Source organism: Anopheles gambiae, chromosome 3 (genome assembly GCF_943734735.2).
Source record: "Anopheles gambiae chromosome 3, idAnoGambNW_F1_1, whole genome shotgun sequence".
Lineage (NCBI taxonomy): Eukaryota > Metazoa > Arthropoda > Insecta > Diptera > Culicidae > Anopheles > Anopheles gambiae.
This window is the reverse complement of record NC_064602.1, coordinates 20,215,658-20,228,253: the sequence shown is the minus strand read 5'-3', so window position 1 is coordinate 20,228,253 and position 12,596 is coordinate 20,215,658. Positions and strand designations below refer to the sequence as shown.

General features: G+C 50.0%; 2 protein-coding genes across 3 annotated transcripts; one reads left to right on the top strand and one right to left on the bottom strand.

Annotated features, from left to right (window-relative positions):
* The first annotated feature begins 70 nt into the window (after positions 1 to 70).
* On the top strand, positions 71 to 6,342 carry LOC133394103 (zinc finger protein 600-like). The gene is made up of 3 exons (XM_061662981.1): positions 71 to 521; positions 638 to 1,118; positions 3,960 to 6,342. Exons 1-3 carry the CDS (start codon positions 296 to 298, stop codon positions 6,340 to 6,342), a joined length of 3,090 nt encoding a protein of 1,029 aa, XP_061518965.1. The 5' UTR covers positions 71 to 295.
* A 104-nt stretch (positions 6,343 to 6,446) lies between these two features.
* Positions 6,447 to 12,596, bottom strand: LOC1279867 (facilitated trehalose transporter Tret1). 2 transcript variants are annotated; one of them, XM_061660995.1, is made up of 6 exons: positions 12,497 to 12,596; positions 8,110 to 8,473; positions 7,677 to 8,023; positions 7,389 to 7,603; positions 7,116 to 7,316; positions 6,447 to 7,049 (listed from the first exon to the last, which is right to left on the bottom strand). In XM_061660995.1, exons 1-6 carry the CDS (start codon positions 12,576 to 12,578, stop codon positions 6,819 to 6,821), a joined length of 1,440 nt encoding a protein of 479 aa, XP_061516979.1. In that variant the 5' UTR covers positions 12,579 to 12,596; the 3' UTR covers positions 6,447 to 6,818. The 2 variants fall into 2 exon arrangements, with proteins under 2 accessions (XP_061516979.1, XP_061516980.1); XM_061660996.1 differs by lacking the exon at positions 12,497 to 12,596 and adding an exon at positions 10,879 to 11,005.

Sequence of the window (12,596 nt, the reverse complement as noted above, 5' to 3'; positions counted from 1 at the left end):
AAAGGCTCTGTGGCAAAGGAGGCGACGATTGTAAGAGGGCCTGTGTAAACGAAAGAGAAAAGAGAAAAGAAAAAAAACAGCAAACACTCAAACGCACAGAAAGCTGTCAAACAGTTCGGTGATAGAACTTTTAATTCATACAAACCTCATCGCAAATCATTTGGCTGCTAGTGGCCTGTGATGTGCATATAAAGTGTTGGGGTTGTTTTGTTGTGTTGAGAGAGAGAGAAAGAGAGACCAGACCAATTGTGGGTGGTTGCGACAGGACAGGAACACCCCCCAGTCCGCAGAAGCAATGGAGTCCAACAGTCGGCCACCGATCGGTGGCGGGCCGGAATCGTACGAGCGCAACACCATCTCGACCAACACATTCCAGATCTGGGAAACGACCGTCCGGCTGGCACAGATTCAAACGCTCATCGACAAGGTCTGCCTGGCGACCTGTCCGGACGAGGCGATGATCTGCTTCCTGCAGGAGAGCGACGGCCAATCGATGCTGGACATCATCTCCGACGATGAAGGTTTGTGTGTGTGTGTGTGCGTGTGTGCTTGCACGGCCTACTTCAAATAACTAAAAATCTGTATCGCCTTTCCCAACCCCACCTGCCTATCTCCCCATCCCTTTCAAAATACGCAGAGGAGGACGACAGCGAACCGCAACAGCTGCGCGGCAAGAACAGCCTCAAGCGCATGATACAGGACATGTACACGCGGCCCCAGATGATCGGCACGGTCAAGATGATCCTGTACCACTGCCTCACGACGCTGGCGGAAAAGCTGACCCAGGACATCAAGTTTCGGTCGGAGAATGCCGAATTCTTCGACGATCTCGAGCTGGTGCTGAGCCGCATGACGGACGAGGCGGCCGAAAGTACCAAGCGCGAAATCATGCAGTACTTGTCGATAGCGAAGAAGCGGCTCGCCAAACGGAAACGGGTGCGCGATCAGCACCAGCAACACCAGGAACAACGACAACAGCAGCAGCAGCAGCAGCAGCAACAACAAGCGCACCAGGAATCTTCGTCGTCATCATCTTCTTCTTCCACTTCTTTCTCGTCCTCATCCTCGACTAGCTCGCCCACGCCGGACAGTAGAATGTTTCCACCCCATGGGTCATAGGGCAGCAAGAATTTGGTTAAATCAAACGGAGCAAGAACCAGCATGCGTTTCTAACTTGTGCTGCAACATGCGGATGCTGCCGGATGAATGGAGGAATGGAGTGATGAAAATAGTTTAATTTTTATTTATATATCTGCTAACTTCCCGGAACACGGGGGCCACCGAGGGAGGATGGCGTCGAGGAGTGCGTTCTAATTGTGCGGTTTTTTCCTAAAAAAAGAGGAAGCAAATAAAATTATCATTTCGTTTACGTGAATAAATCATATGTAGGGTGCATTTTAAGCATTTGTTTGTGAGCAGTGTGTCCTTTGTTTTGTCGATTCCGAAGATTCTGTTGAGAAAGGAATGTTCTAGTGGAGCAGATCCTGGCAAAATCATTGAATGATACTAGCGAGAAGCAATAGTCCGATTCGATGATGTTCGATGCCATGCATATGATTAGCCGATGTTTATTAGGCCATCGGCCATCCAGAAAAGTGTTTAGAACAGAGGCATGGGAAGGCATTTATGAATGAACCATACAGCCATTAAATCCATTTTCCCTTTAAAAACTCAGACCAATGGTGCTTTATTCGCAAAACCCCACTCATAACATGCACCTTGAGCAACAAGAAGATGCGTTTTCATCCGTGCCGTGCCAAACATCAAATCTGTCAATGCAAATCATATGCACTGCTTGGGTACTGCTAATTGTGATGCAGCTGTCCTTTTAATCATAATGTTTAGCTAAATTTTAAGTTATAAAGGCTCCCTTGTCGAAGATAGCTCCCCAGCAAGCAGATACACCCGGTAGCAGGATTGATCATACGGCATTCGGCGCGCTTTAGCTTTAGCTACATCTACAGCACACCATGCCGTCCGTCTGTCGGGGTGCATGTGGTGAGTGTTGCCATGCCAGCATTGGGTTGTCTGAGAACATTTTTTTAAATTCAACATAAATTAAATCGCCACTGCAGTCAGCATGGAATAGCATATTTACGGGTGACCTGAAATAAAACCGGACCAATAAAATCCGGCAAGCGATCCGTTTGTATTTTTGGGATCCGTGCATCCAGGGTCCACGGAGATTTTGGTGACAGTTCGTTCTTGCTATAGCGATTTTGCTGACAGTTTCAAATTTCCATACTGAGTTTATGTCGGCTTGTGATTGCACGTAATGAGATGAATCCTGTGATCTCACTATGCCATCGTGAGTGTTGGTGCAGTGAGCTGTAGGTGGTTTGGCGAGAAAATAGTATTCTTCACGATGTGGCTTTATTTCGGATGCTGGAACTAATGAGTTTCATATAGAAAGCATTCGCATTTATTCGCACCGGATCGACGACGGTCAGTTTATTTTTTGCATTTTCGACTCAACCAAAATACACCTGAAACTCTGGTTTGTAGCAGACTGTGCCAAATTGTTATCCAGATCTACTTTCATATATCCTGGGGTGTCTTTTACTTCAATCTTAAGAGAGTAGCTGCGATCTCAAAGATTTTGAAGTTAGAAGGAAAAGAGCCGACAAACTTTCAAATTGAACCATTATACTGGACCTTAGGTGATGTGATTATAGTGCATTTTTGTGAAGCTCAATGTAAAGGACTCTAAACAGGAAGCCATCCATGCTGATTTCAGGTGGGCGTTTCTGTTCTTTTAAGTGAACGAGAGTGAACCGAGTCGTTCATTACTGTGAATCTCAAGTGCCACAAATCGACTAAACGATCACTAAAAGGATTCTTAACGACTCAAGTTCTCAACCTAAAAGGAATCTAAAAAGGTTTCGTTTAGCAGACGGAAAACGACTGATGTATTCTAAAAATTGCAAAAAAAAAATGCTGGTGGCGCCATCTGTTGATGGGATATCCAGCTGGTAGAGCTTTCTTCGCTTTGAGTACTTTCTCTTTCCCTCTGTACTTATATATGGTTTGTATGGCATTGAAGTTATGCATCGCTAGAACTAGAGCGGTGATACGATTGTTTACATACTAAACTCCAATGTGAACCATTAGAAATGAAGCAAGTGAGATTTGAGTAAAGGTTGTTGAAGTTGATACCCGCGTTTCTGACCACACTACCATTCTTATAGATTTTTGCTTGAAAAGTTAGAAGGCTATGTATGCAATGATTAGATGAAGCCTATGTTTAGATGATTAGATGAAGCCTAGGCAAAACACATTGCACGAAAAGGGCAGCAATATAATGATGAGTTATAAAATCCTATCTATTGTGGAAAGTAGTGAAGGTAATTTTCCAGTCGTTTAAGCTTATTCTGTGGCGCTTGGGTATAGTGCACTTTGAGAAGGTCAATGTAAAGGATTCTCAGTTTACAGCCATCGATACTGAGAAGAATGTTCATAGTGAGAAGAATCGCAAATCGTCTCACATGCCCCTAGCATTATTTCCACATTCTCACTTTTATCTCACTTCCGCCTCCGTCAACGTGTAGACGCTGCTTTAGCCTGTTGTTATCGCTTCATGCGTCCGCGGCTTGACAACGTCACTGCTTTCTTTGGTTATTTGTTGTCAACAAAATTAAAGCACTTCCCGCTTTTGGTTTACTAAAAACAAAGAAAAACAATCCATGATTTCGTAATTTTCTACCAACCCCTCCCCCCGCTCAGTTTGTTAGCCGCACAGTGGCCTCCGCTGTTCTGGTACGTGCTGTTGCCCGCTTGAAGTAAGGGGCCAATTTCATCGCGACGCTTACCTAGAGCAGGCCGCGGAAAAACGCCGGTTCTGGCGTCTTGCGTCGCGATGGAATACAACAACACCTACAACAAACCGTAGTAAGTATCATCATCAGCACGACAGCATCCACCCGCAGGTCCATTAAACCCACTTTGCTTGTTGGTTTTAGCTGTGGCATATCGCAGCCGACCATACCACCAGCAGCAGCAGCCGTCCCAGGCAGCTCCGGGTTCTTCCCGGCCAATGACACCGCACCGTCACCGTTCCTTAAAGTGCCCAATCCACCGTACATCAAGCAGGAGACGGTCCCGGTGGGCGGAGAATCGGTTATTCCGGGTGGAACGGTAACACCGCCCGTCAACTACAGCCAGGATCATCATCATTATGGCACGGCGGGGAGTTACGGCGAACCGGGCGATGTGGAGAAACCTCCCCTGTTCTATCGCAAAGCGTTTGACATGCCGTACATGGCGACACCGTACGTGCAGTCCCATCTTGCGCAACAGTTTCCTCAACATCTTCCCTCACATCCTAACCAACTGCCGCCTCACCAGCACCATGCAGTACACAGTCAGCCGGTTCCTCATTTCCAACACCAACAGCAGCAGCAGCTCCTCCACCACCACCAGCAGCCACTTGCGCCACTACCTACGATCGTGCCATCCGATATGCATTCACCACAGCAACTTGGACCGGAGCAGTTACAGCGAGCCCAGCCACAGCAACAGCACCAACAGCAACAGCATCCGTCGAGCTTCCACGACTACTTTGACCACCTGGATCCTTCCTCCCTGGAACCGTATGCGTACGTGCTTCAAAAGCCTGCCCCGCCGGCTCCACCGATCCAGCCCAGTGAAACTGGTTCCCCGCTGCCTGCCTCATACCCGACCGCCTCGCCAGTTGCTCCACCAGCAGCAACACCTTCCCCGTACACCCCGCTGTGTGAGCCGCCGGACAGCAGCAAGGTACGCTTCAAGTGTGAAACCTGTCCGAAATCGTTCGACACGAAGCAGAAGCTGGAAAAGCACAACCGCACCCATCAGCCGAACGGCGGGGGTGCGGCCGGGCTCGAGTTTAAATGCCGCATGTGCGACAAAACGTTCCGCACGAAGAGTACGCTCATCTGCCACGAGAAGGTGCACGGCGAGAGTGGCCTAGGCAGCAGCTGCTCCTGCGTCGAGTGCGGCAAGGTGTTTGCGACGGAGGAAAAGCTACAGGTGCACCGGCGGCTGCACACGGGCGATAAACCGTACCAGTGCAAGGTGTGCCTGAAGTGCTTCAACCACCAATCGAACCTGATCGTCCACGCGCGCATCCATGACAAGGTGAAGCAGGCGCTCAAGTGTGCCCGGTGCAGCAAGGTGCTGGACAGCGAGGAGCGGCTCGCCGTCCATATGCGGCTGCACACGGGCGAAAAGCCGTACAAGTGTTCGTACTGCGACAAGCGCTTCAATCACAAGAGCACGGTCAGCACGCACGAGAAGGCGGCCCACATTGCGGCCAACTCGTACCGGTGTGGCCGCTGCCACAAGACGTTCAACCAGAAGTGCCAGCTGCAGTACCACGAGAAGCTGCAGGAGGAGCACACGATCGCGTGCGAGCACTGCGAGAAGGTGTTCTGCTACAAGGCGAGCCACAAGGAGCACCTGTTTAAGGTGCACTTCCCGCGGCCGAAAAAGAAAGCGCAGCGGAAGGGAGGAAGTCTGCGGGAAGGAGATGAACAGCAGCAGCAGGAATCGGGCACTGGCGGTGCAATGGCTGGAAGCAACGATGGGGGTAATCAGGGCCGGAACAAGTTCAAATGTACCGTGTGCGATCGTCGGTTTTACTACGAGCGGGCGCTCGAGATGCATATGGGCGTGCACGATGCATCGCGGGACGTGAACGTGCTGTACTTTTCCTGCGACTACTGTCCGGAAACGTTCACCGAGGAGGAGACGCTGCAGCAGCACGAGGCCCGCCACGTGGCCGACGGGACGACCGATTTCCGCGCAAATATGAAACGGGCCGAGGAAGAGGGAAACGCCACCACCGGGCACAGGTGTCCGCTGTGCTTTAAGCAGTTTGAGGATGAACCATCCTTACGCGAACATCACCGTTCGCACCTGTGCCCATTTCCCGACTGTGCGCGGTGCGACCCAGTACGGCGTGATGATGCGTTCGACCTGACGCGCAGTACGTACGATCCGGCGGACGATACGCAACCGACGGTGTGTAACGTGTGCCATCGCGTACTGCCAACGTTCGAGGCGTACCAGAACCACTTCCACTACCATACGTCGCGCGTCCCGTTCTACTGCTACCACTGCCGGGAGGAGTTTAACGACAAGCGGGAGCTGTACAACCACACGCGGACGCATGCGCCGCGCGCACCCGAATCGTACACGTGCGAGGTGTGCGCGAAGGTGTTCTCGACCAAGGGGAACTTTAAGCGGCATTTGAAATCTCACGAAGCGGTCCGGGCGTTCGCGTGCGATCGCTGCTCGAAGCAGTACGACTACAAGAGTGCGCTCGAGGTGCATCTGAAGCGTTCGCACGGTATTGAGCTGTGATGCCGTGGTGTAACGACGGGTGTGAGGAGCTTGTGTCTTCCTGTTTCAAACAAAAGTGAAACCAGAAGGGGGAGGAGGGGAAAAGGAATTAATATTTTGCCTGATTGCGATTGATCGATGACGGGGGGGCTTTTATTATTATTATTATTATTATTATTTTAATAAAACCGGCGCTTCATCCTCCCGACCGGGGACGGACAATACTTCTGCGTGTCTTTTCTTCTCCTGTGCCTGTGCTGCACACGTGGGTTGTGTGAAGCGTGCTCGACTAACAAATGCATTAAATGGTAGATAAATATGTACAAGCAAAAGTGGTGACACTTTTTATAAATAATAATAACCTTTGGAACGGGAGATTAAGGGGGCGCAGGGGACGCTAGCGCTAAAAGTACTTTGTACAAGATTCGGTGATCACCACGATCACCTTTCGAATTGAATATCTCCCCTCTGCCCTGTAATAGTATCTCCCCCTTCGATTAGCTCTTAATGTTGTTCTCCATCGCGTGTATGATCTGTTCTATGCTGCGGCCGCGCGTTTCCGGTATGAAGATCGCGTTGAACAGGCCGGCCGAGAGGCAAACCGCACTGAACACCCACATGCAGCCATGCAGCCCGATCAGCTCCACCATCACCGGGAAGTACTTCACCACCAGGAAGCTAATCATCCACAGAAACGCCGTACAGATCGAGCCACCAAGACCACGCACCTGGAAAAGGTAAGAAAAATCGATTAAAAAACGGAATAAAACACTCAAAACAAGGCATGAAAATACCTTCGGGGGCAGAATCTCGGACAGGATGACAAACGTCAGTGGCAGCAGGCCGACCGAGGCGATGAAAATCACGAACGAAAGGCTCGCGACCGGTATCCAGTTGATTGCGCTCACGTCCACGTGCTGGCTCTTCAGGTAGCCGTGCGTCCCCATCGCGAACAGACCGATCGCGGCGAAGAAGCTCGACACGATGTACAAATGCTGTGCAAAAAGGTTTTTGTTGTTTGATTAGCTCAAAAGTTGTCCCATTTTAAATTCCACCCGTAAACTTACCTTTCGCGGGCAGCGATCCACAATGATGGTGGAACCGTACGAGCCGATGATCTGTATCGCACCCACCACGATGGCGGCCATGTTGGGATCGAGATCGGACCCGGCGTCGGCAAAGATCTGGGCGGTGTAGTTGATCAGGGCGAAGCAGCCGGACAGCTGGTTGAGCGACACGAGCACCAGTCCAATCAGCAGCGCCTTCCTCGCTGACGGGGGAGCTGTTGGAGAGCAAAGCGTGTGTGCTTAGTGTGCCATGCTTTTTGATCACGCTGTCACGTGGGGCTTCCTTACCAAAGTCGGCCAGGGAGATTCTGCTGTTCTGCTCGGTGCTGTCCTTTTCGCCCGACACCTGCACCAGCAGTCCATCCATCTCGGAGCGCAACATCTCCAGATGGTCGGGCGTGGAGGTGTAGCCGCGCAGATACTTGAGCGAGCTTTCCGCATCGCGGACGCGGTTCCGGCGGATCAGGTACTGGGGCGTTTCGGGAAATTGGAGAAACAGGGCGAGAAAGACGATCGGCAGCGTGAACAGTATGTAGGCGGTCATGTGGTAGGACAGGTAGCTGCCCATCACGAACGACACCAGCGTGCCGATGTTGAGGAACAGGATGAAGAACGAGCCGAGCGTACCGCGTATCCTGCAACGAAGAATAAGTGCATTTAGTGTTGGTGTCTTTCAGAAACTTTCAGAATTAATCAGAATTAATCCGTATTCGTTCCTCACCTGTCCTCAGCAATTTCGGTAATGTACATCGGCACCAGCAGAAAGACGCCGGCTGCTCCGAGCCCGGCCAGTAGTCGGGCGATGTACAGCACCTCCACCGTTGTCCCGAACGCAACGCAGCCCCAGAAGCAGATCAGGGGGACAGCCGTCGCCAGCAGTGACGCCTTGCGGCCAAACTTTTCCGCACTCCAGCCGAACACAAGCGTTCCGCCGAATGCGCCGATGCACAGCAGGGAGGCGATCCAGGTCGCCTGCACGTCCGTCACCGGGCCCTGGTCGAGCGGCGAGTCGGTGGATATCAGCAGCGGCAGGAACGGGGACAGCCAGCCGATCGCCGTGCCCAGCGACAGCGAGATGATGTTGGCTGCCGGAAACGGATTAGATAAGGAAGGAAGGGAAGGTAAGGTAAGAGATGCATACAAGAGAGGGAGATAGTTCAACAAGATAAGTCCAGGCGTGCGGTGTTGGCTCAACAATGGAGAAGACCAACAAACAAAACCAAACAAAAAAGGGGTGGGGGTTGCTTTGGTTGTTGCTCCCAAGCAGCTTGCCTATCTTGCCGACGGACCTGCCACTGGGTTCCGACCTTCACCGAGTCCATCTTTTGCGATTATCAACGCCCTGACCTGGCACGACGACGATGACGAAAGCAATGTTTACGTCTGTCCGTAACGTTCCAGGTAAAAATAGAGCCTACTACGATTGCAGTAGATGCACCCCCCGCTTTAGTAATGCCTTCCCAAGCAGAGCACAGTAGCGTTACAGGGTGATGGTGCACCGGGTGGTCCGGAGAGCCATGGCCCTTGCCTTCTCCATCTGTTTTTTTTTTCGGAGGGAGAGCCTTCTCTTTTTCTAAAACCGCACTAAGCACAAACGATAATGTGTCTGTGTGTGTGTGTGTGGGGAGGTTAATAAATGTTTCGCCCAATTGGTTGTTCCGGTTTAATCACACCGCACCCGAGGTGCGAGGGGCATTGTGGAGCTATTTATCGAGCAACCGTTTGGCTAAGGTCACGAATTATCACCCGAAGGTGAGATGGGGGGGGGGGGGGAGGGGTGTTGATGTTGTTGTTGGTGCCTGGGTAATGGTTGGGGCCTCATTCCCGCTTCAATCAGAGCCGGTTGGTGGAAGGTGAAGTGGCTACTGGCACTGGCATGCGTCCTTCGATTTGATCTTCAAGATAATGCCTACCTAATGCCAGAGTGTTTCTCCCCTGCTAAGGGAGGGCGGTGGATCGTTGGGGAGGGAGATATTCGATTGTTTGGTAAACATTGGCGCGCAGATTGAGCGATTGGTGAACTAGCAGGCACTCAATGGTTTTATTTCTATTATCGTGTTGATTGTTCTTTTTAGTGTGCCCTTAATGGCGTTTTATTTGATGGGATCAACGGAGAAGGTAGAAAGCCCTACACTATGTTCTCATTACATTAAGTTCTCACGTTCTTTTCACCTAGAATTTCACCCTCTTTGCAGTTGTCTTCGCTAGACCTAACTACAGAATAAATTCAGGGAAAGACCGAACATCACGAAGGTGTTCGACCTTAGTTCCAGATCAGAGATTGTAACATATAATTCAGAATCAATTGTAGGGCTCGTGATCAAGTCCAAGGTTGGAATAGTTTGAAGAACAGTACAGGTTGGTTGGTTGAGAACCACAAAATAGAAATTCAGAAATAGGTCTAGGACCAGGTATATAGGCCCAGAGCTATGTCCAGCGAAAGATTTAGCCCTGGAATAGGGTCAGCATCAATCTGAGGTCCAATTCGATGTCCTTAGCAGAGTTGGTATAGGTTTGGGAGCAGTTCCACCATAGAAAATAGTATTCTGGGCAATATCTGCAGACATTGTAGGTCTTGCTTAATAGTAAGATGCTTAGCCCTGAGTAAGAGGAGTTCGAGATATCCGCCCAAGATGGAAATATTGCTTAGCAGTGCATCTAAAAGCTAAACTACGGCACAGGTACGACAAGTTCCTGGATTTCGATTGCAGTTCCAGGTCTTGAGCAACAACAGCAGCAGTTCAAAATTGAGATATGGTCTAACATTGGCGAAGGTTCATGACACCAATTTCATAACATGGATGGTAATTGATGACAGTGACTAACAGCAATAATTTCTGAGCACTAGAGAGTTTACAGAATTTTCGTCATTTTGATTTGTGATCTTATTCCAGCTACAACTAATGATCTCCAATGAAGTTAGAAACTCATTTCAGTATAGAAAAAAACACACATAGAACATCAAAATCAACCACACAGAATGACTCACATCACCACAATGGGTCGGTCCACTGTCACACAAATGCGAATTGTTATCCACCACACTCTCTCCACCGTTATACAGCTTAAACCAACACTTTTCGGCATCGTTCTCTCGTCGTAACGAATTTATACAAACACAAAACAGCCCATCGAATTGGAAACTCGGTATCGAACATCAACGCGTTGCTGGTTCTAAGCCTGGGAGTTGTTGAATATTCTAGCACTCACAGGCCTAAAGACCCCGCGCGTATAAGGCTTGTTAATAGAATTCATTCACTTGCTCTATTTGTTTTGTTATCTGTTTTATCGTGTGTCATCCGTGTACACTGCACATTGCAACATTGCCCTGTTTTGGCTTAGCAACCAACAGGAGCTCCTCGTTGCAATACTTTAAATTTAACCCTTTTTAATTAGATTTTTTTCTCATTTCTCATTCTCAGATCCTTCACAACAAAATGGCACAGTCACAGTAACAGATAATCCCCAAAATAGAGGCAAACTACCCTACCGGCACAAGCTTTGTGCTGCACTTTCGAGAAAAATCGATCCCGGAAGCTCGTGAACATGGGCCGCATCGCGTGACACCCTGCCGTGCGAAGGTTCGCGCGTTCTGGAAAGGGTAAATATAACTTCTCCAGCGGAGGAGGGATGGTGACAGAGCTTATCCGTATGTGCACTTTGCTGCGTTATCTTCGGGGAGGGGTGGATTTGTGTGAGACCTGCAAGCAACTGCAGCTTCCGCCGATGACTGAACGACGGTCACAGTTGCCAGGGAAGCTTCTGCTTTCGCTCCCGAAATGGACCCTGGTGCCGACCGTTTGTGCGCGATTTGAGGTGAAGATGCTGCCGCCCCATAACAACATATGAGCAAATAAGGAGAGAGCCCACCCAACGAAAAAAAAACAACTCTTTCCAAACAGCCGGTCGGATGAACAGCCAACAAAGCAACAGAATGGGTCGTTTTGTTGAGAAAGGGTGGCTTAGGGTTGCAACAGAGAGCTGTTTTTTCTGTCTCCCCCCAAAAATACCAGGTGCCCCGGGGGTATAAGATGCACCAAGACACTCCCCCACATTACATCCGACCTTTTAGGGCGTCTGTCTGTCACAAGGACGGTTGTTGTTCTAGCCAAGGGAGGATATGACAGCGAATGAGCAAAAGAGTGTGTGTGCTGGTAATGGAATTTTCCAACGAAAGCTTCCCCTTCCCACCAGCGAGAGCAGCTCGAGCGGGTTGTTGGGGAAGGCTTACGAAATCCACAAACACCAAAATCCCTCCCCCCTCACCTCCCCCTTGAACACAGACAGACAGTGTAAACAGTGCGCGGCGTAAGGGTAAATCCCGGTATCACCCCGCGTGTTCTTCAAACAATCTCGTATCGTCTAAGACTTTGCTTGCGTTGCCTTAGATCGTTGCAGTTTTCGGGGGCCATGTGTGTGTGTGTGTGGGAAAATTGGTTTTAAAATGACGCTCCGGCGGACGGATTTCGATTTCGTTTTGAATTAGTTTCACCCAGCACCTCGATCAAGCGCGATCGATCCGTGTCGTGTGTTGCGATCGTTTTCAAAAACACGAACCACGATCACATCACTCCATTGTGTTGTGTGTGCAACTTGCAGCGGCATTTTCAGGGGAGAGGGGGGGGGGGGAGTGTGAGAAAAAGAAGAAGCGGCAAATGAATGCCACACGCACGTGGCGCACGCGTGTGTGCTTGTGCTTTTTTTTTTAATTTCGTTTGAGAGTGAGTGGGAGGAAGAGCAGAAACACCCCGGGCTATACTATTATTACAGACCTTAACGGTCAATTGTATTGTGCAGTGTTTGGTGCATAAACTGTACATGGAAGGGGAAGAGCAGGGGGAGTACAAGGGAGAAGGGTTCGTCGCTTGTAACATTGAACTTGGAGCACCAAACGACGGGGGCACGCCGCAGCCAGACGCTCACGATCACGATCATCATCCCTTAGCCGCATCGGGCCGGTCGGTGTTTACCGGAACACAGCCGAAGCTTCTACTTGCTATTTTTAACTCTTTCACTTCTTCTTCTTCTTCTTCTTTTTAGAGCGTACTTAACGTTTAAATTTGGACAACATTAATTGCTACCAGGTGATATGTGAGACCGATTATTACCTCCGATCGCGGCCAAATAAAGCTTCACTATCTTCCGGTCCGGCTTAATCGTTCCGGAACTGCCATGCTTTTGGGCCGTCATGGCTGTAGAGAGCGAGCG